This window comes from Jaculus jaculus, chromosome 12 (assembly GCF_020740685.1).
Source record: "Jaculus jaculus isolate mJacJac1 chromosome 12, mJacJac1.mat.Y.cur, whole genome shotgun sequence".
In the NCBI taxonomy this organism is placed as follows: Eukaryota; Metazoa; Chordata; class Mammalia; order Rodentia; family Dipodidae; genus Jaculus; species Jaculus jaculus.
Window position 1 is genome coordinate 65,811,319 of NC_059113.1, and position 24,730 is coordinate 65,836,048.

The following is a 24,730-nucleotide window of genomic DNA, read 5'->3' on the forward strand; positions in this document are numbered from 1 at the left end:
AGGAAAAAAATTATCAAAATAAATGAGAAATTAGTGACATGAATGAGGAGGTCAGCAACATGGAAGAAAAATTCAGCAAGGAAACTGAGATTTTGAAAAACAAATAGAAGATATATTGGAAATGAAAAACTCAATGAACCAAATAAAAACCCTAAAAAAGATACACCGGCACTTGGGACAAACAGAAGAAAATATACCATGACACACTACTACACTCAAACATCAGTAAGGAAAGCAGAATATATGGGCATGCCCACAATGACCAAAAACTCTGGGATATAATCAAGATATCAAGCCCCAAAATTTGAGCTAATGCTGAAGGCAAAAAAGAATCTATTTAATGAAATTATAGCAAAATTTCCCCAAATCTAGAGAAACAGACATTCAAACCCAAGAGGTATTTAGAACCTCAAACAGACATGACCAAAGAACAACCTGTCCACAATATAGTCAAGTCACATGTCAAAACACAAAGTGTCAGAACAGTACGAAAAGCTGTAAGGGAAACATATCAGCTCACCTACAAAAGCAGAGAAATTATATTACATCAAGTCTCTTGTCAGCCAGGAAAACCAAATAATGTATTCCAAACCCAGAAAGCAAATAATTTCCTAGCAAAGGTATCTTTTAAAAGTGAAAGAGAGGGCTGGAGAGATGGCTTAGTGGTGAAGCCTAAGGACCCTGGTTCGAGGCTCGATTCTCCAGGACCCACATTAGCGAGATGCAGAATGGGGTGCACGTGTCTGGAGTTCGTTTGCAGTGGCTGGAGGCCCTGGCACGCCCATCATTCTCCCCCATCCCCTCACTCTCTCTCTCTCTCTGCCTCTTTCTCTCTCTGTCTGTTGCTCTCAAACAAATAAATAAATTACAACAAAAATTTTTTTAATAATGAAAGAGAAATAGGGAAATTGCAAAAGTACAAAGTAACACAGTTCATGACCACTAAACCAGCACTGCAGAAGGTACTTAAAAGAACACCACACAGTGGAGAAACAAGGTTTTAATCATGACAGCACAGGAAAGAATAAATGTTATGAGAAGAGGCTGAACCAAGGAGAACGAGGAAGGAACCCATCACATCCAACATAGTAAATCAGCAAACACATGATTATCAATAGCAAAGAACAAACAAAAATCCAATCAACCAGAAAAATAACCAACAATATTATAGGAATGAGTAAACACTTCCCAATAATCACCCTCAATGTAAATGGTCTCAACTCACCAATAAAGAGATACAGAATGACTGACTGGATTTAAAGAGAAGGGACAAATAATAAAATTAGACATGAAAAAGAGGATGGAGATGACTACAGATTCCAGTGAAAGACAGACAATCATTACATAACTTTGAAAAATTATATCATAAAATATTTAAAAATCTAGAAGAAATGCTAAATGCCTAGGCACAAAAGTAAATAAAGATGATATTTATAACAATCATTGACAGTGAAACAGCAAAAACAGCTAGGTTTCATAAACATGTCAAAAACATACATTGGAGAAAAGATTATACACTTGAGAAAAGACAGTCTTTTTAAGAAATGGTGCTGGGAAAACTGACATTTCTAGAATAAGACTAAACCATACCTCGCAACCTGCAGAACAATTACTTCAAAATGGATCAAAGACCTTAGTGAAAGACTGAAGCTCTGAAACTGCTAGGGGGAAATTACTTTAATATACGATCATAAGCAAAGATTTTCAGAAAAGGACTTCAATAATATAGGAAATATGACCAAGAATTGACAAATAGGATTAAATAGAGTTAACAAGCTTCTGTAAAGCAAAGGAAACTATGAGCAGATTAAAGAGAGAAGACTTCAAAATGAGAAAAGATCTTTGCCAACTCACATCAGACAGAAGATTAATAATGAAAGAGAAATAGGGAAATTGCAAAAGTACAAAGTAACACAGTTCATGACCACTAACATATATAAAGAATTGCAACAGTTAGGCTCCAAAACAGCCTATCAGTAAGTGGACAGATGGTATCAACAGACAGTTCTCAAAAGAAGAAATACACATGACCAGCAAGTACTTGAACATCACCTTTAACCAAATTAAAACTGCTTTGGGATTTCATTTCACTCCAGTCACAAAGGTTAACATCAAGAAAACAGTGATAACAGCTGCTGTCACCTGCATTAAACCTGCTCAATATTGACCTCATCAACATACTCTCATAGATGATGGAGGAGGGTAAAAAAGACATTAAGATAGAAGGACTAGTTGGAACACAGAAACGATTCAGTCCAAGGGGATGGGAGAGGAGGACAAAACAGGTAATGGAAGTAATGGAAGGAGATAATCAAAATACATTGTGTATATTTATTGACAAAATTGTTAATAATATAGTTTCTTTATAATGACAACAAATGCTGACAAGGTATGAAGAAAGAGGACTGCTTAAGCACTGCTGGTAGGAATGTAAACTTTTATAAGCACTATGAAAATTAGTTACTTCACTTGAGCTACCACATTACCCAGCTATTCTTCTCGTGTGTGTGTGTGTGTGTGTGTGTGTGTGTGTGTGTACACATATAACAAGATAGTAAAAGGGAGGACTAATTGGGAGAAGGAATGGAACCAGGTACAAGTATGGAGGAAGCCCAAGGAAGGGCAGCCTAGATGCGAGGAATGAACAAGAACCAAGTATAATAATACTTTGTAGTAATGTGTACAAAGATGTCATGACAGAACTCATTACTTTGATGTCAACCTAAAATTTTAATATAAAATATATTAAGCCATTAGTCAATAAATACATTTTTGAATATACATAGTGAAAGAAATACTGCCACTTACCAGAGGTAAGCGCTTCACTGCAGCCAGGTACTGTAGGAGTCCCTTTGTATGGTAAATTGTGGGATGTAAATCTGGATTTGGACTTTGCCACTGTCTATTTAAATCCTCGCCACTTAAAGAACAGCGGTGACTACAAATATATAAGCACAAAGACAGAAAATGTGTGTACCACTGAATGATTATATATATTAGTGATATAATTTTATGACTTATTTCAGTATTTAGATATGTTTACAAAGTGACTTGACCTCAACTGAATGCCCATTATATTTATTAAATAAGTATTTGTTGGTCATTTACTATGTGCAAAATCTTGTGTCATGTATGTATATACACACATATGTATGTAACAGTGATGATTTCAAATACACAATAATAAATTTTAATCTACAGAGAAGATGCACAATTATGGAGTTTTCTTCCATACTTTATAAATTTTATTAAGTCATATTTTCTTCTGACTGATAACCATTTGCTATACTAACATTCTGTATGCATCATGCTTGCTATGTGAGCCCACCTTCTGAGAAAGAGAGCATATAAAATGGTATGTGCTTATAAAATGTAAATATGTTTTCATGTTCATAGGTGCTAAGTATTAAAGCCATCAAGCAAGACACAATCTAAATTCACACTTAAGAAAGAAAACAAGGGCACTGGAAAAGATGGCTTAGAAGTTAAGGCACTTCCCTGTAAAGCCTAAGGACCAAGGTTCAATTCCCCAGTACCCATGTAAGCCAGACACACAAGATGGCATATGCATCTGGAGTTTGTTTGCAGTTGCTTAGAGGCCTGAAATGCCCATTCTGTCTACCTGCCTCTTTCTTTCTCTGAAATAAATAAATAAAGATATTTTAAAAATAAGAAAACAAAAGATATGTGCTAAAAATGTTTCTCATATTGTGACATTGTGATTTTTCTTTCCAAGAACAAAATTTTATGAAATCACATTCTCATGGATATAGAAGTTTTCAAATATCATATGACTAGCACAAAAAATACATGTTCATTTAAAAGTTTATCTTTCATGCATTTTCACCATGATGGGTTTTTTCTAAGAAAAAAATCATTGGTTTCCTGAGGTAGCCTGGACATTATTATTTCAATAAATTTACATACAACCACAGCAATAATCTCTGATAGTTCTATAATTATTGTTTAACTTACTTTCCATTGATGACACCATCAGGATTTAGCATAGGAATAATTTTAAAAATATAGGATTCTCGCAAGCATTGGGCAGCAGGGTTATTACTCATGAGATACTCCAAAGTTCCTTTCATAACCCAACTTGCATTAGTTTCTCCAGGATGGACCCGAGCAGATAAGAAAATATAAGGACGATTTCCTAAAATACACATAAAAACTCAAATTAAACTGAACAGCTACTAAAAATTTGAATACTACTTCCCTTGGGGCCTTTAGAAGTATCTACTTGCTTGTGAATTTCATATAAATTAAAAGTGGAACTTTTATGCATATACTATACAAATGCTGCTCTAGGCCTATGAAGAAAACAGTGTCTCCTAAAAAAGTTGACAGGACGAATCTAATCAATGGAAATGATTTTATAAAAATTAAGTCATTAGGGAAATTTAAAATACAAAATCATAAGCCAGAAGGAAAAACAGGAACACATTATTGTATCCTTGCTGCTGCTATGAACAAGCAAGCACAAAGAAAAGAAAGTATAATCTGCACAGAATTGACAAAAATATTTTTCACTATATATATGCATCAAAATTTGAACTGTTTCTTATTTTAACTACCAGAGCTATAAATTTGAGACAATTTTAAAATATAAATATTAGAGAAAAGTTGCTATTTAGTAGTAGCTGTCTCAATACTTTAAATGATTTTTTTTGTATTTAAACTTGAATATAATTTCTGTGACTGAGAAGTAAAGACTTTTCAAAAGTAAAGTAAAGTAAAATAGTAGTATCAAACGTGGCCTCTGAAAACATCTCAAGAGTTTCCCTTACTTTCCTGAGGAAGAAACAAGCTCAGAGATAGGGCTAATGGCTAGGTAGGAATGAGACAAAGACTAGAATCCAAGTCTTATGATGTCTGTTCTAGGTATTATTTCCATTAATAAAATACATATAAAGCAAATTAAAATAAGTAAGAATGATTGATATTCTGGGGAGGAAGACAGACTTACTGAATTGACAGATATGTTCGTAATAATGAGACTCTGGCATGGCTGTTATAGTCACCAAGGGACAGCTGTTTCCAGAGAGGGTCTCACATAACACATCTTTTCGGAAATAGATTTGCTGAGGATTGTGAGCTGACTCCAATTTCTGAAGGTGCATCTTGATCAAAATTTAAAGCAAAGTATATAATCATTTAATACTCTCTAATGATATATAAATTAATGCATTTTAAACTCTTATCCAAAACCTTTAGGCCTGATATAGTTTCAAGCATCAGTACAAGAACTTGTGAAAGCTATATATAGTTCATTACAACTGATATGTATGCCTTTAACTTATGACCAGCCAGAGTCAAGGACAGCAATCTATAATAATCACATTCTCATTTCAGCAGCAAAGCATGTCCTAAGTGGGAATCGAATCAATGTTTTAAATAAGTGCACATCAGGCTCTGCTGCCAGTTCCGGTTATGAAAAACCTTTTGGAGTTCGTAACTGTGACTATAGACCTGTGACAGCAAACTAAAATGTAAACAATGGAAATTACATAGCACAAATTTTTAAACAGCTCCTGATTGAAAAATTAATACAGACTCACTGTAAAATATCTACAAAAGACATCAAGAGTGGACAGAAAAAATTAAACATACCCACAACTGCACCACTTGGATTACCACTAATGTATAGTAAATATAAGAAGTATAGTGTTTATATGATGCAATGAACGGTTGTATGGTTAAACGAAATCATGATTATATGACTTTTTATAGTACGTTGTTACCTATTAATCTATACATGCTCATATATATATTTTTTAAACATTTTTTTTAAATTTATTTGAGAGTGACAGACACAGAGAGAAAGACAGATAGAGGGAGAGAGAGAGAATGGGCGCGCCAGGGCTTCCAGCCTCTGCAAACGAACTCCAGACGCGTGCGCCCCCTTGTGCATCTGGCTAATTTGGGACCTGGGGAACCCAGCCTCGAACTGGGGTCCTTAGGCTTCACAGGCAAGCGCTTAACCGCTAAGCCATCTCTCCAGCCTAATGCTCATATATATTGATTGTGAATAACTATACCACATTATTGAACATGTTAAATATGTTTTTAAAGACAATTTTAGTGATTTTATTATATGACTATACCAAAAATAAGTGTCCAAGCTTATTTATTATTAGGCATGTAGTTGATTTTCAAGTTTTTGTGTACATTCAATTAACATTGCCAAACTGTGACAAGAAACGGGAGGGATGGCAAGATGGCTTACTGGTTAAGGCATTTGCCTGCAAAGTCAGAGAACCCTGGTTCAATTCCCCAGGACCCATGTAAGACAGATGCACAGGGAGGGCACATGTGTCTGGAGTTCATTTGCAGTGGCTGAAGGCCCTAATGTGCTCATATCCTCTCTGTCTCTCTCTCTGTCTCTTTCTCCCTGTCTCTCTACCTCTCAAATAAATGAATAATATATATATATTACATTAATTATATTATATTTAATTATATTAATTATATAATTAATTGTATATATATTAAAGAAATAGGGAATGTAATGGCTAATGACAGTCCATACCTGGAGAAAATATGGAGTACTCTGAGAAATTATGAAACATAATATGTAAAATTTCCTTCATCTCTAATGTTCCAAATAAATTCTAGTATAATTAAACACAGAGACTTTTTTTCTTTTACTAAGATATTGATTAAAAGTAACTTTTGGGGCTATGGAGATGGTTCCAATGTTAAAGGCACTTTCTTGAAGAGCCTGCCAACCCAGGTTCAATTTCCCAGTATCTACATAAAGCACATAAAGGCAGATGCACAAAGTGGTGCATGCATCTGGAGTCTGTTTGCAGAAGCAAGAAGCCCTGACACACCATTCTCATATTCTCTCTCTCTCTCTCCCCCTCACATATAAATGAAAATATTTAATTATATGTTTAAAAAGTATTTTCATTTATTATCTATTTGCAAGCAGAGAGAATGATGGAGAGAGAGAGAGAGAGAGAGTATGGATGTGCCAGAGCCTTTTGCCACTACAAACTCCAAACACATGCACTGGGGAACTGAACCTGAGCTGGCAGGCTTTGTAAGCAAGTACCTTTAACCACTGAGCAATCTCCCCAGCCCCAATAAAAATATTTAACAAAATAAACTTTTCTCTAATTATCTGATACTTACACATAATACAAAATAAGTCATGATTTAATTTGGTGCACTCACCTGTAAAGCTGAGTATGTATATGGATAGTGATAGGCAAAATAGCAAACATCATCTTTATGTGGAAAATTGACGGTGAATGTAATTGTATAGTAAGATTTTCCCTTTTGCCCACCTGCAGCAACTGAACTTCTTGAAAAGTGATTTCTGAAATTGAAAAACATAAAACACTGTTTAATTCATCCACACAGATATTATTTTCCTTTGTTACTTCTAGTAGGTAGAATGCTAGTGGGAAAAATAATAAAATAAGTTCCAGTCAATAAAAACTAACAAAGCAATTAATTGTTATCAGCCAACATTAATTTTTACTTCCATACTTACTGAATAAATTTATTATGCTATATACAAATTAACATTTTTAAACCTTAATTTTAATATTTTTTTTATTTGAGAGCTAGATAGACAGAGAAGAATGGGTGCACCAGAGCCTCCAGCAACTGCAAATAAACTCCAGATGCATGTGCCACCTTGTACATCTGGCTTATGTGGGTCCTGGGGAATTGAACCTGGGTTCTTTAGCATTGCAGGCAAGTGCCTTAACTGCTAAGCTATATCTCCTGCCCAGACCTTATTTTTTTAATAGGCACACACACATTACTGGACATAAATGATAACCGATGGTGGTTCCAACCATCAGATGAAAGGCTAATTGGACAATTTTAGAATGAATGGTTCATGTCACAATACCTGACACTTCACTATGCTGTTAATAAATGTGGGGCACCATAGAAAATCAAACATTTGAATCAATAGCACACAATATAAAGGGAAAACTTCAGGTCAAGGGTATAGAAAGTATCTTCAAGAAAATTACAGAACAAGTTCCCAAACCTTAGGAAAGAGAGGCCCATCCAAGTACAAGAGGCACACCAAACAACAAATAGATAGGAACTGAGAAGAAAATCTACATGTCATATGATAGTTCAAACACTAAACACAGAAAACAAAGAAAGAGTAGTAAGGGCTGCAAGAGAAAAAAGAGGTATCAATCACATTCAATTGAATAACATTCAATTTTTTCAATGGAAACTCTAAAAGCTAGAAGGACTTAGAATGCAGTATTTGGATAGTAAAAGCAAAACAAAACAAAAAAACACAGTTGTCAACCAAAACCACCATTACAAGTCAAATGATCCCCCTAATAGAAGGAGAAAGAAAAACTTTCCACAACAAAAGCTGGCTACACGCATGTATGAACACTAAGCCAGACCTACAGAGAGTATTGGATGGAATACTTTTGCACTAAGGAGGAAATTAAACATAATCAAGAGGTTATACAAAAAGGGAAAAATATCAAAACTATACCTGTTAAAGAAAATGAAGATAAGGAAAACATCAACCTTCAAAAACAATGTTCAAAAATAAAAAAATTACCTTAACATTTCAATTATAACTCTGAATATCAATGGACTCAACTTCATAAATGGGATATAACCTGAAGATTTATGAGCAAAAAAGAAAAAAAAAACCTCTTTCTTCTAAAAAAAAAAAAAAAAAAAGATTCAAGCTAACAAGCTAGATCAAATGATTTCATCCATCCTTTTACTGACTTCAAGAAACTCATCTGATCATTAAAGACAGGCAACACCTTTGAGTAAAAGAACAGAAAAAGATATTGCAAGGAAATGGAAATAAAACACAAGCAGGTATAGTGTTAATATCTGAAGATACTGTCTTTTAAATAAAAGTAATCAAAAGAGATTAGGAACACCACTTTATATGCATCAAGGGAGTAGTTAAAAACCAGGATATTAGCATTCTAAACATACTGGTCCCAAACCAGGTGAGTCAAATTTTATAATAAGAGTAAACACAATACTACAAGGTGATTCTAATATACCACTGTTATCAATAGACAAATATCTAAAGAGAAAACAGAGAAACAATGGAGCTAAAATCTACCATACATCAAGTGAACTTAACAGACATCTACAGAATATATATTCTCACCAGCTCATGGAACTTTCTCTAAAACACATGGCATATTAGGAAACAAAGAAATGCTAAGCAAATTCAGGAAACTGGCATAGCTTCCCCTTTATTATACCTGACCACAATGCAATAAAGAACAAACGGAAAATACACCAATTCCCAAAGGTTGAACAACAAACTATTGAACAATGATTAGGTTACTGAAGAAATTAGGAAGGAAATTGAAAAATTCCAAGAAATGTATGAAAATATAAAACATAATATACTAAAACTTATGGGACACAATGAAAGTGGTCCTAAGATACAAGTTTAAAACTCTAAAGGCCTACATTACAAAAACAGAGAGATCTCAAATAAATAACAACAATCCATCTGAAACCTTTGGAAAACAAAAATGATCCAAACCCAAAAGAATAAGGGGTGCAGAGATGGCTTAGTGGTTAAGCCACTTGTTTGCAAAGCCATAGGACACAGATTCGATTCCTTAGTACCCATGTAAGCCAGATGCACTAGATGGCACATATGTCTGGAGTTAGTTTGTAGTGGCTGTAAGCCTTAGCATGTCCATTACCTCTCTCTCCCTCTCTCTAGCTCACACAAATAAATAAAGTATGACAAAAATAAATAATCAAGATCAGGGCAGAAATTAATAAATTAGAAATGAGAGAATATTTTAAATGATGAAACAAAGACCAAGTTCTTTGAAAAAAAAAATTAACAAGATAGATAAACCCATGGCCAAATAAACCAAAAGAAAGCAATAAGACACTAATCAACAAGACCAGGGATGAAAAAGAAAACAGATAAACAGATAGTGATATAAGAAACTGATATAAGGACATACTTTAAAAATATATATCTACCTAATTGGAAAAATTGGAATAAATATTATATATATATGCATATATGTGTACATATATGTGTACATATATGTGTATATATATGTATATATACATATATATATATATAATTTTCTAGCAAAATCCAACCCAGAAGAGGATATATAATTCAAATCCAAATAGAGCTGAAACATCTAATAAGATTGAAGCAATAAATAAAAATTCCCCAACTAAAGGAAGACAGGTGGATTCATTGCTGAATTTGTTCAAATGTCTACAAAACTGAAATCACTGCTTCTCAAGTTATACCACAAAATTGAAAAGAAGAGAATTCCCCAGACTACTTTTATAAAGGCAGTATTACACTAATGCAAAAACCAGAGTGAAACAAAAGAAAATTATACAAGAAATTATGATACAAAAATTCTCCATTACATCCTTCACACAGAATCCAAGAATGCAACAAAAGTTCCATCCAGGACTTATGGGTAAGATGGGAGCTTAGAAGCTATACCAAACCAGCCTAGGGAGAGATTTAAGCAAAACCCCAGCAAAATACACTCTTCTTCTGAAAAGTGAAGGAGTGTAAGTTATTCTTAGACACAGCAGAGATGATGGAGAGACCAAGATCCACCAGAAAAGAGAAAAATGGCCAGAGTCCCACTGAGGCAATTGCATCCGGTGCCCACCCATACTTTTAGACATACTTTTAGAATATACATGCCTCTAAGTTTGAAAATCTGAAAGAAATGAATGATTTCCTTGATTCATATGACCTACCAAAATTAAATTAAGATGAGACAAACCATTTAAATAGACCTATAACAAGTACAGAGATCCAAGCAGTTATAAAGGAGTCTCCCAACTAAAAAAAGCCCAGCCCCAGATGGATTCACTGTTAAATTTTACCAGACCTTCATGGAAGAATTAACACCACTGCTCCTCAAACTTTTCCATAAAATAGAAAAGAAAGGAATTCGACCAAACTCCTTCTATGAAACCAGCATCACCCTCATACCAAAACCAGACAAAGACAGAACAAAAAAAGAAAATTTCAGACCAATCTCCCTCATGAACATAGATGTAAAAGTTCTGAACAAAATATTGGCAAACAGAATACAAGAGTATACCAAAAAGATTATTCACCATCCCAGGGATGCAAGGATGGTTCAACATATGCAAATCAATAAATGTAATACATCATATAAATGGTCTGAAGGACAAAAACCACAATGATCATTTCAACAGATGAAGAAAAGGCATTCGACAAAATCCAACATCCTTTCATGGTAAAAGTATTACAGGAACTGGGAATAGAAGGAACATATCACAACATAATAAAAGCTATTTATGACAAACCTATAGCCAACATAATAATAAATGGTGAAAAACTCGAAGCTTTTCCTCTAAATTCAGGAACAAAACAAGGGTGTCCACTGTCCCCACCTTTATTTAATATAGTACTGGAAGTCTTAGCTATAGCAATAAGGCAAGAGACAGTCATAAAAGAGATACAGATTAGAAAGGAAGAGATCAAATTATCACTATTTGCAGATGATATGCTTCTACACATAAAAGACCCTAAAAGCTCTACAAGCAAACTGTTAGAACTGTGAAACACTTTTAGCAATATAACAGGATTCAAAATAAATACACAGAAATTAGTAGCTTTCCTATATACTAACAATAAGCAAATGGAGAATGAAATCAGGGAATTTCTCCCGTTCACAATTGCCTCAAAAAAAAAGTATCTAGAAATAAACTTAACTAAGGAAGTGAAGGAGCTCTACAATGAGAACTTTAAAACACCCAAGGAAGAAATTGCAGAAGACAAAAGAAAGATTGATCATTGAAAGATATCCCATGTTCTTGGAATGGAAGAACCAATATTATGAAAATGACAATCTTACCAAAAGCAATCTACTCATTTAATGCAATCTCCATTAAAATTCCAATGGCATTCTTCACAGGAATAGAAAAAAAAAAATCCTAAATTTCATTTGGAAGCACAAAAAGCCCCAAATAGCCAACATGACTTTGAGCAACAAAATAAGGCTGGTGGCATTACCATACACAATTTTAAGCTATATTACAAAGCCACAGTAACAAAAATAGCACAGCATTGGCACAAAGACAGACATGTAGATGAATGGAACAGAATAGAAGATGCTGATGTTAATCCAGGCAGCTACAGCCATCTGATTTTTGACAAAATTGCCAAAAATATTCAATGGAGAAAAGACAGCCTCTTCAACAAGTGGTGCTGGGTAAACTGGATATCTACATGTAGAACAATGAAAATAATCCTTGTCTTTCTCCATGCACAAGAATCAAATCCAAGTGCATCAGGGACTTTCATATCAGACCTGAAACTGAAATTGCTAGAGGAAAAGGTAGGGGAGACCCTTCAACATATTGGCATAGGTTAATGACTTTCTGAATATAACCCCAGTTTCTCAGAAAATAAAAACACTAATCAACTACTGGGATCTCATGAAGTTACAAAGCTTTTGTACAGCAAAGGACACTGTGAATAGAGCAAAGAAAAAACCTACAGAATTGGAGAAAATCTTTGCCAGTTGCACACCTGACAGAGGATGAATATCCAGAATATACAAAGAACTCAAAAAACAGAATATGAAATCAAACAACCCAATCAAAATAAATGGGCTATGGAACTAAATAGAGAGTTCTCACCAGAAGAAATACAGATGGCATATACATCTAAAAAAGTGTTCTACATCCTTAGCCATCAGGGAAATGCAAATTAAAGCTATGTTGAAATTCCATCTCTCCCCCGTCAGAATGGCTACCATCAAGAAAACAAATGACAATAAATGTTGGTGAGGATGTGGTAAAAGGGGAACCCTTCTTGCACTGTTGGTGGAAATGTAATTTGGTACAGCCATTGTGGAAATCAGTGTGGACATTTTTGAGACAGCTTAAAGCAGACTTGCCATATGATCCAGCTATAGCACTCCTAGACATATATCCTAATGACTCTTCTCACTACCTCAGAGATACTTACTTGCACAACCATCTTTAATGCTGCTCTATTTATAATAGCTAGGAAATGGAACCAGCCTAGATGCCCATCCACAGATTAATGGATAATAAAGAGGTAGTTTTACATGTACACAATGGAATTCTATTCAATGGTAAATAAAAATTAAAATATGAAATTTGAAGGGAAATGGATGGATCTGCAAAGGATTATACTAAGTGAGGTAACACAGGCCCAGAAAGCCAAACGTCACATGTTCTTTCTTATATGTGGATCCTAGCTACAGATGTATAGACTTGTGTGTGAGCTAGAACCAAAAATCAGTAGCAGAGGCCCATAAGCTAGAAAAAGTCTATAAGGGAGGGAGGAGAGGGAAGTTCTTAAGAGGATGGTATTGTATATATGTAAATAGAAGAACAGATTACAGGGAGAGTAAAGGTCTATGTGAGGTCAGGGGAAGACATTGTATAAAAGAATGGCAAGGGGGGAGGGTGAATGAAAATTCAAGATATTCTGAATAAGACATATGAAAATATACTTTCTTAAATAATGGCACATTCAGAAGCCATAGGTTGTCACTAGCAAATTTTCAGTGCCTGTAATGGGATACCTTCCAGCGAGTTGTTGGCCAGGGAGGTTGCCTTCAAAACATTATAGGCTTTTGCCAAGGCCCTTGGTTTCCTGTGAGAAAGAGATGGTAAGACCCTATTGCTGAAGACTTCACATTCCTGAGAGGCAATGTCACTGAGAAATCAAGTTGGTGCTGAGCAGAAAACCTTCTCCTTGTAGCCAGCCAAATGAAAGCTGGAAACAGCTGCACTGTATACAGTCTTATGGGAGACAAAAATCATCAGTGGTGCAAACAGTAGACACTGGAAACCTTGTGTTGCAGTCCGGTTCGCATTGCTGTTAGAAATCACCCAACCAAGAGCAGCTTCTGGGAAAAAGAGATTTATTTTGGCTTACAGGCTCGAGGGGAAGCTCCACGATGGCAGGGAAAAACGATGGCATGAGCAGAGGGTGGACATCACCCCCTGGCCAACGTAAGGTGGAACACAGCAACAGGAGGGTGTGCCAAACACTGGCAAGGGGAAACTGGCTATAAAACCCATAAGCCCACCCCCAACGATACACTCCCTCCAGGATTCATTAATTCCCAAATCTCCATCAGCTGGGAACCTAGCATTCAGAACACCTAAGTTTATGGGGGACACCTGAATCAAACCACCACACCTTGTGTTTGGACAGTCAGACCAAATGACTAAACAAGCGCAATAATGGCATGTCTGCTCTGGGGTAAACCAACTGCTCTCTAATTGGACTGAAGGCCCACTCTATGGGAGGGAATATGTACCTGTTACTGAAAACCTAATCAAAAGCCTATGGCAGGGGAGGTCATGAGCCTGAGGGGTATAAAGCCTGCTCTTGTCTGGATAAATGCATATATTACTGTCACCAAATTGTCCTGAAAGCACTACACTTAATGTTCATACTCATATATTAAGGCTACTCTCACTTCTGGTTAGAGAAGCTTCTCTTTTCAGATGGCAATGATCCACTGGGATGACCCAAAAGGCAACATAGTACTGAGAAGAAGGGAAGGAGGAGTGTTGAGCACTGAAACATCTCATACCCACCAAGGCTCAGGGTCCATTGTGGAAGAGGTGGTGGAAAGAATGAAAGAGCTAAGGGAATGGTACCACTCCTTACTTACAACTGTCTGGACTGCAATTGACCTTGATACCCAAGACCCCTCAGTGCCTAGCAATACCCACACAAGACCCTCATAATAGGAGAAAAAGATGATGACAACAAATTAAAAGAGACTAAGGGAGAGAGGGTGGGGATATGACTGACAGCAGAGTTATGGAGCCGAAAGTGGGGGGGGGAAGAGGTGAGGGATATACCATAGTTTGTTTGTCTGTACGTTCAGAAGTTGTCAATTATATACAAACAGGTATATATATATATCACATACATACATATACATATATATACATATATATATACACACACATATATATTATATATATATATATATATATATATATATATATATATATATATATATATATATACACACACACGCACACACACACACTTTTAAAGAAGTTCCATCTACCTGAAAAAATATAAGTCTCATCCAGGGATGCAAATATGGCTCAATATACACAATTTTTTAAAAAATGTTCTTACTTTTTTTTTTATTTTAGAGAGAGAGAGAGAGACAGAATTGGCATGCTAGGGCCTCAGCCACTGCCATCAAACCCCAGATGCTTATGGGCATGTGAGACCTTGCACTTGCCTCCCCTTTTTGTATCTGGCTTAAATGGGATCTGTAGAGTCAAACATGGGTCCTTAGGCTTTGGAGGCAAGTGCCTTAATCACTAAGCCATCTCTCCAGCCTAACATACACTATTGATAAACACAATACTTCATAAATACACATAAGAACATATATCACATGATCATCTCAATAAATGCAGAAAAGACCTTTGATAAATACAATATCCCTTCATGATAAAAATTTAGAGAAACTAGGGATGGAGTGATCATATATCAACATAATAAGGGCTATACATAGCAGACCTAAAACCAGTATCATTCTAAATGGGGGAAAAGTTGAAGCATTTCCACTAAGGTCTGGAACAAGACAGGAGTATCCACACTCACCACTACTATTTAACATAGTACTTGAAGTACTTGAGAATAGAGTAAGATAATGGAGAGGAATAAAAGGAATACAAATTAGAAAGGAAGAAGTCAAAATAGCAGTATTTGTAGCCATGATTCAATACTTGCGTAATCTTAAAAATGCCACCAAAACTCATAGAGGATATAAATTCAGCAAAGTGGCAGAATATAAAGTCAACACACAAACAGTTGCCTTTGTATATATCAATGACAAACACATAGAGAAAGAAATCAGGAAACAGTTTCCTTTACAATAGCCACACAAAATTAAATATCTTGGAATATCCCTAAAGTAAAAAACTTATATAATGAAAACATAAAAACACTTTAGAGGGCTGGAGAGATGACTTAGCAGTTAAGGTGCTTGCCTGCAAAGCATAAGGACTCATGTCCAACTCTTCAGATCCCAAGTAAGCCAGACACACAGGGTGACACAAGCACATAAGCTTGCCATGCACCTGGAGTTCGACTGCAGTAGCCTGAGGTCCCGGCATGCCAATATCCCCTCTCTGTGTCTTCTTCCCTCCCCTTCTCTGTGGCTCTTGCTCTGTTGCACTAAAAAAAAAAAAAAAAAAAAAAAAAAAAAAAAAAAAAAAAAAATTTAAAAAGCCAGTTTGTTGGGCTTGCCTCAAAAAAAAAAAAAAAAACACTGAAGAAAGAAATTGGAGAAGACAATAGAAGATGGAAAGAACTCCTATGCTCATGGATTGGAGGAATTAATGATATAAAAATGGCCATCCCCAAAACAGTCAGAGCAACCACAGGTCTAAACGACTCAGAACAAACACCCTGACACAATGTACACACCAGTGCAATAGTGGCACACATCCTCAGTAGTTAATCAATACCTTTCTGATTGGCTAAAGATCTGCTCAGTGTAAAGAAACCCATAATCTGGAATTGGGAACATAAGATCAGAATCTTATGGAGACAAAGATTATATTCTCCAGCGTCAAGCTCTCACTAGTCTTTGGCTAAAAGAGGGGTTATATACATCCCTAGATTAGTAATGCTTATTCCACTTAAACTATGCTGACTTTACTCTCCAGTGGAGAATCTATTCTTCTTTTTCAGAAGGCAGCGAGACTGGAGGAGATAAACTACCCCTTGCACTTCATCCAAGCCACAGCTGAATCCACAGAGGAACTGGGGAGACGAGAAAGATTGCTTGCACGATGTTCCTGATAATCAGCACCAGGGTGTAGGAGACAGAGCCTGAAGATACTCAATGCCTACCAATGCAGAGATCCAGAGGCTCCTTAAAACTTACCCACCATAGCTCAGGGAATTTTGCCAAAGAGGGGGTGGAAAGATTCTAAGAGCCACAGGTTGACACATCATGCCCAGAGGTATTCCCTTTCCCCCAAAATAACTGACTACTGCTCCCACAATGGATAAACTACAACCCCCTGGGGAATATCTGCAACCCCACTGAGGATTGTCCCCAGTAGAATGGGGGTAGGGACAAGGGAAAAGATGGTACTATATGTACGGATGTATCCAAACAAAACATCTTGTTAATAATAATAAAAAGCATTTTAAAAAAAGAAAACGGACATCCTGCAAAAAAGCAATGTACAAATTCAATGCAATTCCAACCAAAATCCCAGCACCATTCTTTATAGAGATAGAAAAAGGAGCCTCAAAATTCATATGGAAGCACATAAGGCCTTGTATAGCAAAAAAAAAAAAAAATATATATATATATATATACACACACACACACACACACACACACACATATACATATATACATATATATATATATACATACACACACACACACACACACACACACACACACAACTATAGCCAGATGTGGTTCATGCATTTAATCCCAGTACTCAAAAATAGGAGGATCATTGTGAGTTCAAGGGCAGCCTGGGACAAGAGAATGAATTCCAAATCAGTCTGGGCTAGGGTGAAACCTAAAAAGAAAAATATATATACTACAAAGCCATACTAATAAAAACAGCATGGTCCTGACATGAAAAACAACACAGAGATCAATGGGAAACAAAAGAATATAGAGGGGGATGAAGTGATGGCTTAGTGGTTGAGAGGCTTGCCTGAAAAGCCAAAGGACCTAGGTAGCACCCACATAAGCCAGGTTGGCAAAGCTACCTGGAGTTTGTTTGCATTCTCGTTCTCTCTCTCGTTCTCTCTCTCCCCCTTCCTCCCTCCCTCCCTCCCTCTCTGCTTTCTCTCTCTCAAATAAACAAATTAAAATAAAATCAAAAAAGAGAAGATATAGGTGGAAGTAAGTCATAGTAACTACAGCAATCTGATTTTGATAAGGGACCAAACATACACATGAGAAAAAAATAATATTTTGAACAAATATACTGGAGAAATTGAATAATCTCATATGGAAGAATGAATCTAGACCCTCATAACGCATTCTGCACAAAAATCAACTTCAAATGCCTCGAGGACCTCATTAAAATACCTGAAACTCTAAAATGACTAAAAGAAAAAAAACAGGGAAACATTCCCAGACATCAGCACAGGGAAAGATTTTCTGAATAAGACCCCAGTAGCACAGGACATTAAACACTCAATCATTGGGATATAATAAAAATAAGCAGTTATTGTACAGCTAAGCAAACAATCAACAGTCAATAGGCAATTTACAGGATATGAGAAAATGTTCACCAGCCATATATCTTACAGATGTCCAATATCTAGAATGTGCAAAGAACTAAGCAATAAAAAAAAAAATCTATCAACCAACTTAAAAAATGTGGCAAGGAACTGAAAAGACTTCTCAAATAGAATAAACATCTAAAAAGGTGTTCAACATCTTTAGCCATCAAGGGAAATACAAATTAAAACCACTATGAGATTCAATCTCATGCCAGTCAGAATGGTTATCACCAAAAAAACCAAAATGATAAAAAATGCTAGTGAGGGTATGGGGAAAGAAAAACATTATTCATTGTTGGTGGAACCACTATGGAAATCAGTATGGAGTTTCTTAAAAAATATATTAATAAATCTATCATTGGACATAGCTATACAACTCCTGGGCATATACTCTAAAGACTCTACTCTTCACTATACAGATCCTTGCTTATCCATGTTTGCTGCTACTCTATTCACAATAGCTAGGGGAACTGGAGTGATTCCATTAACTAATGAGTAGATAAGGAAGATGTGGCACATTACACAACAGAATTCTACTTAGCATTAAATAATACTGAAATTATAAAATTTGCAGGAAAATAGATGGATCTGGAAATACCTGTACTAAGTTGAGGTAACCTAGGCCCAGAAAGATAATGCTGCATATTCTATCTCTTCTGCATATCCTAACTTGGAAACGTTACATTTGTTTGTAAGTTGTAGTAAGAATCAGTAGTACCGGTTAGGAAGCTAGAATGAGCCTTGGAGAGAGGAGAACCTAGGAGGGATCAGAGGAGAGGAGAGGAGAAGATATCTGACAGGCAAACAGAGGGACAGAATACAGGAGATTCAATGGTCTGGGGCGGGGGGCAGGGAGAGAAGGGAGGAGATAAAACTAATGACGACATGAATCACAACCATAGAAACTTCTGTCGTCATCAGCTAATTAAAAGATGTAATTCTCTTAATATGACAGAGAAGGGAATAGTTGGGCAGAAGAACCCTATAAGGATAGAGAAAGCTTTACTCTGAAATCATAGGCTATTGCAGGTAAATCCCAGTACCAGAACTGAGTTCCTCCCTCCCCCTCTATAGTAAGCTAGGTTAGGCCCATAAGTTCATCCTCCAAAGCAATGCAAGTCATTGCCAAAGCACTTGGTTACCCATCATAACTAAGTGATAAGACCCTACTGCTGAAGACATCACAGGCTGCAGTCACAGAATATAGACAGATCATACTAGAACTAAGATGGAAGACAGACTCCTTGCTGGCTAGCTCTCATAATGCTGGAAAGTACTATGAGAGCTGCTAAGGTTAAAAAAAAGTGGGGGATTGAAGAGATGGCTTAGCAGTTAAAGCACTTGTCTGCAAACCCTAAGAATACATGTTGGAATCTCCAGGTCCCATATAGCCAGAAGCAAAGTGATACAAGCATGCAATGTCACTCATGTGCACAAGGGTATACACATGTCTGGAGTAAATTCACAGCACCTGAAAGTCCCTGGCATTCCCATTCTCTCTTTCTCTCTCTCAAATAAAATAATAATTTTAAAAAATAGAGCTATTGGGATACAAAGATCCCCAAAAGCATGAACTAGCAGTGGACCCTGCAAGCAACAAAATCAACCACCCAGGCAAGATGCACACACCAGTGAAACAGTGGCACAAAGGCTATGGGGATAATCAAATGCTCTCTGATTGGATATGAGGCCTGCTCAGAGAGAAAGAATTCATACCTGGTACTGAAAACTGAGTCAGAGCCTATAGCTAAGAAGGCCATTATTGCAGTTACCTTCACATTGTTGGACAAACACCCAACCAGAAGCAGTTTATAGGAGGAAAGGGTTTATTTCAGGATTACAGAATCCAGGGGAAATTGCATCATGGCAGAAGCTGGCTCACTTCCACATGTATTCACAGTAGAGAGAGATGGTGGGGGTAGAGAGAAGAGGCCAACAACAGCAAGCACAAATAGCCAGAGCTTAAACTGATCTGAACACATCTTAGGGCTGAACTTCAAGATCCACCCCCAGTAACACTTCTTCCCCAGCAGGACTCTGCCCACTGGAGACTCAAGTTGCAAGATCAATCTTAAAAAAAAAAAAAAAAAAATACCTGGGTCTATGGGCCCATACATTCAAACCACCTTAGTTGTAGGAAAAGCTTCCATTGTTCTTTGGCAAAAAAGGAGAAGGAATGCCCATTAAAAAAGTCTTCTAAATGTCTATTTATCCCATTTCATTCATGCTAGACTCACTTTTACCTCAAGAATCTGCTTTTGATAGATGACAGTGAATACTAGGAATATCCAAGACCTATCCAAATTTCAAGAAGAGTCAGCAAAGTACCTAGCACTGGGTGAGTCATCTCTATCATACCTGCCAAGGTCCAGGAAACATTACAGAAGAAGCAGTGGATTAAACAGGTGTGGTTTTCTCACTGCTAGCCTGAGAATACCTTCCAAGGAGATTGTGATAGATACTAAGGAGATTCAAAATTTACCAAAGTATAAAATCAGAGGCTGCTAAGAGCTCAACTCTGAAAAAGACTTATAATACATACTCAAAGGCTCAGGGAACATTGTGGAAGAAAAGGCAGAAAAAATATAAGAACCTTACAGTGGGAAAGTATACTCTGAGGCATTATCCCCACCCCACACACATACAGAGACTAACTGGTACATTCATGATTTCACAGGGATTACTGATAACTCCACTGAGGATGGTCAGTAAAATGAGGGTGGAGGAAAGGGAACATAAGAGTATAACCAAATAGGAATCTGACCAATTTGTAGTACATTCATTAATAATAAAGTCCTCAAGTAAAAATATAGTGGAAATTACCTGGCAACATTTTACATGTAGAAATGGAAAGAAGGAATGTAAAAATCCTAGACCATTTAGAAGTGAAGCTGAAGAATATATATCTAGTAACATAGGAATGAGCTAATCGTAAGTTTTTAACCTATAATTTTTATTTTAATTTAAATAAATATAGTTTCCAGAGCTTTTTAAAAAGAAAGTAAAGCTGGGCATGGTGGCGCACACCTTTAATCCCATCACTTGGGAGGCATAGGTAGGAGGATTGCTGAGAGTTCGAGGCCACCCTGAGACTACATAGTTCCAGGTCAGCCTGGACCAGAACGAGACCCTAATTCAAAAACCAAACAACAACAACAAAAAAAAGTAAGGGGGAACTGGAGAAATTTCTCAACAGTTAAGGTGCTTGCTGATAAAGTGTGATGACATGGGCTTGATTCCCCACCACCCACATAAAGCCAGACTCACAAGGTGGCACATGTATCTGTAGTTTATTTGCAGTGGCAGGAGGACCTGGCATGCTCTTTCCCCCTCTCTCTCTTTCTCTGCACTTGCAAATAAATAAATGTTTTAAAGGAACTGAGGACAAGCCAGGAGGTGATGCATACTTGAAATCCCAGCACTTAGGAGGCAGAAGGAGGAGGGATCAAGTTTGAGGCCATCATGAGGTGAATAGAAAGAGCCTGGGTATACAATTTAAATGAAAAAGCTGAGGGCACACCTGTAAGTGACAGAGACAAGGTTTGGATCTAAATCTCTTTCTATAAAATATTTTGTTTCTATTATATATACCTTCAATGTATAGATTTCAAATTCTGAACAACTCATCAGAATTATTAAAAGATAGAATCACAGACCCAAAATACCATAATTCTATTGTTTATAATGAAACAAGTATTCTCTTTGATAAGCTTCTCTAAGTAAAAATACTTACTTATAGTAACAAATGTCAGTCCCCATACGAATCCACCATGGTCGAGCATTTAATGCTTCCTGGACTGAATACATAAGTGGTTGCATACCTTTGAAACAAACAAAGGAAAGGAGGAATTAGAACAAAAAAAGAAAATTCCTTCTATAATTTTTTACTTAAATATTTTGGGGAGGTAATATGATGGAGAATGGAATTTCAAAGGAGAAAGTATGGGGGGAGGGAGGGAATTAACATGGGATTTTTTTGTAATCATGGAAAATGCTAATAAAAATTTAAAAAAAAATAAAAATAAAAAAATTATTAATACTGCCAATGTAAAAACTGCCAAAGTTCAGGAAAGATGAAGTATACTGTATATTATTATTTTAGTATGTATTTGAGAAATTTCTCAGAATGAGTCAACCAATAATATACAGTCCTACCATTGTTTAGTTTTAACTACATGGAATTTAGTGAAAGTTTAACTAATGAAACACTAACTGTAGAGTGAACCTACTGGCTCTTTTCTATTAATTTTTATGCATTATATTAATTAAAGATAATATATTCCTTGTAACAAGTAAAATACTCAAAAATATATAAAGAGGTAGACAGGTAATCTCAGCAACAACCACACATGGGAGTTAATAGCCACCCCATCTGTATGCCTACATGGACCCTGCCTGCCAGCCTGCCTGAACCCATGAACCACCTCTGCCAGCCAGCCCACTGACCCACAGTCACCTAGCTGAGCCAGGACCACCTCAACCTCCACATCCATAAGTGAGCACCAACTGTCTCCATAAGGAATTTCACTCAGTTTCTAGCTGTATTAAAACTAGCGATGCACCAATCCAAAATGTTCACTCAACACAGGTGTACCAGACACTTATTCCAAAAGGTAAAAACCCACCTGCAGAGCCACCTCCAGACATCAGGCTGGAGCTCTAGCTAGTTCCAGACTAAACCCAAACCCTGGTTCAGAACAGTACTCAGAAGGCATAGAAAATATTTTCAGTTGAGTCACAGAATAAATTTGCCAATCCTAGGGAGAAGCTCATCCAAGTACAATGGGCATATAGAACCCCAAACAGGACCAGAAAAGAGACTCATCACTTTATGACACAGTTAAAATACCAAAGATATAGGACAAAGAAAGTGAATTGAATGCTGCAAGAGAGAAACACCAAATGACATTAAAAGGTAAATGATTTGTCAATACAAACTTTGACATCTAGAAGTACTTGTCATGATGTACTTCAAGTTCTAAAGGGCCACAAATGCCAATTCAGCAAAACTAACTGTCATGATTGGAGAAAGAAAAAAATCTCTTTAAAATGCATTATATATTAAGATACAAATCAAATCTCAACAAATAAAGCAAAAGTGAAATAACTTTTTGTATTCTATCTGATAACAATGGAATAAAGATAGACATAAACAACAAAATATACTACAAAAAATTCACAAATTCATGGAGACTAAACAATACACTACTGAATGATGAGTGGATTGTTGAATAAATCAAGAAGGGAACCAAGTAATTCCTAGAATTAAAAGAAAATGAAAACACAAGACTCCAGAACCTATGGGCTCAATAAAAACAGTCCTAAGAGGGAAGTTAATACCTGTAAGTGCCTACATTTTAAGAAATCTGAGCAATCTTTAATAAATAACAATGATTTACCTTAGGGCATTTTATAAACAAAAACAAGTTGAACCCAAAAGCAACAAATATAAAGAAAAATTAAGGTAAGGAAAGAAATGAGCGAAATAAAAATGAAAAAAGATATTACAAAGAATCAATGAAATGAGGAACTGGTTCCCACCTGCACAAGATGAATGAAAATTGCACACAATCTATGCAGGTAATCAATGGCTCTCTGATTGGATGAGGCATCCTCAGTGGGAATGAATTCATATGTGTTACTGAAAAACAAGTCAGAATTCTATGGATAGGAAGGTCTTAGACTCCAGAGAGTAGATCCCATAGGTCATTGGCCAAGAAGAGTGACCATACCCTATACCCACCAAAAAAGCCTCTTAAATACTAGGCTTATCCCTTTGATCCATGCTGCTCTCACTTGTGGTTGCAGGATCTATTTTTCCTTTTTTTATTTTCTTTCTTTCTTTCTTTCTTTCTTTCTTTCTTTCTTTCTTTCTTTCTTTCTTTTTTTTTTTTTTTTTTACAGGTGGCAGCAAAACCTGAGGAGACCCAAGATCCATAATTATGATAAAAGATACATGACTTTTTAGCACTAGACAATCCACCTTCATCACATCTGCCAGGAACCAGGAGATATTACAGAGGAAGTGATGATCTATGCATGAATGCTGCTCTCACTGCTAGCCTGACAATAAACTCCAGAGAGATGGCAATAGAAACTGAGGACACTCAATCTGCTTCACAGCAGAAATTCAGAGTGTAAAGAGGGCTTACCACTAAAGAAGCCTTATAAACATGTTCACCAAGGTTAAGGAACATTGCAGGAGAGGGTGTGGAAAGACTGTAAGAGCAAGAAGATAGGAAGGAGTACCCTGAAGGACAATTTCCCCACAGAGACTGATGTATTCATGGCCCCACAGTGAATACTAATAACCCCAATGAAGAAAGCCCTCAGTGGATTTGGTGCAGGGAGAGAGAAGAGTATAACCTGATACAAATATGACTGACAGCCAAAAGATTCATGCAATAAAATCCATAATCAAAAAAAAATTAC

The 24,730-nt window shown here is 36.3% G+C and overlaps 1 protein-coding gene across 10 annotated transcripts in view; it reads right to left on the reverse strand.

The window, feature by feature from the left end:
• Positions 1-24,730, reverse strand: part of Agtpbp1 (ATP/GTP binding carboxypeptidase 1) — a 241,355-nt gene that overhangs the window by 26,267 nt on the left and 190,358 nt on the right. For all 10 annotated transcript variants that reach the window (XM_045131075.1, XM_045131073.1, XM_045131072.1 and 7 more), the window contains 5 exons: positions 22,032-22,119; positions 7,183-7,327; positions 4,970-5,123; positions 3,976-4,156; positions 2,809-2,938 (listed from right to left, as the gene is read on the reverse strand). In XM_045131075.1, the coding sequence (XP_044987010.1) occupies positions 2,809-2,938; positions 3,976-4,156; positions 4,970-5,123; positions 7,183-7,327; positions 22,032-22,119 (698 nt within the window). The remainder of the gene's footprint in view (positions 1-2,808; positions 2,939-3,975; positions 4,157-4,969; positions 5,124-7,182; positions 7,328-22,031; positions 22,120-24,730) is intronic.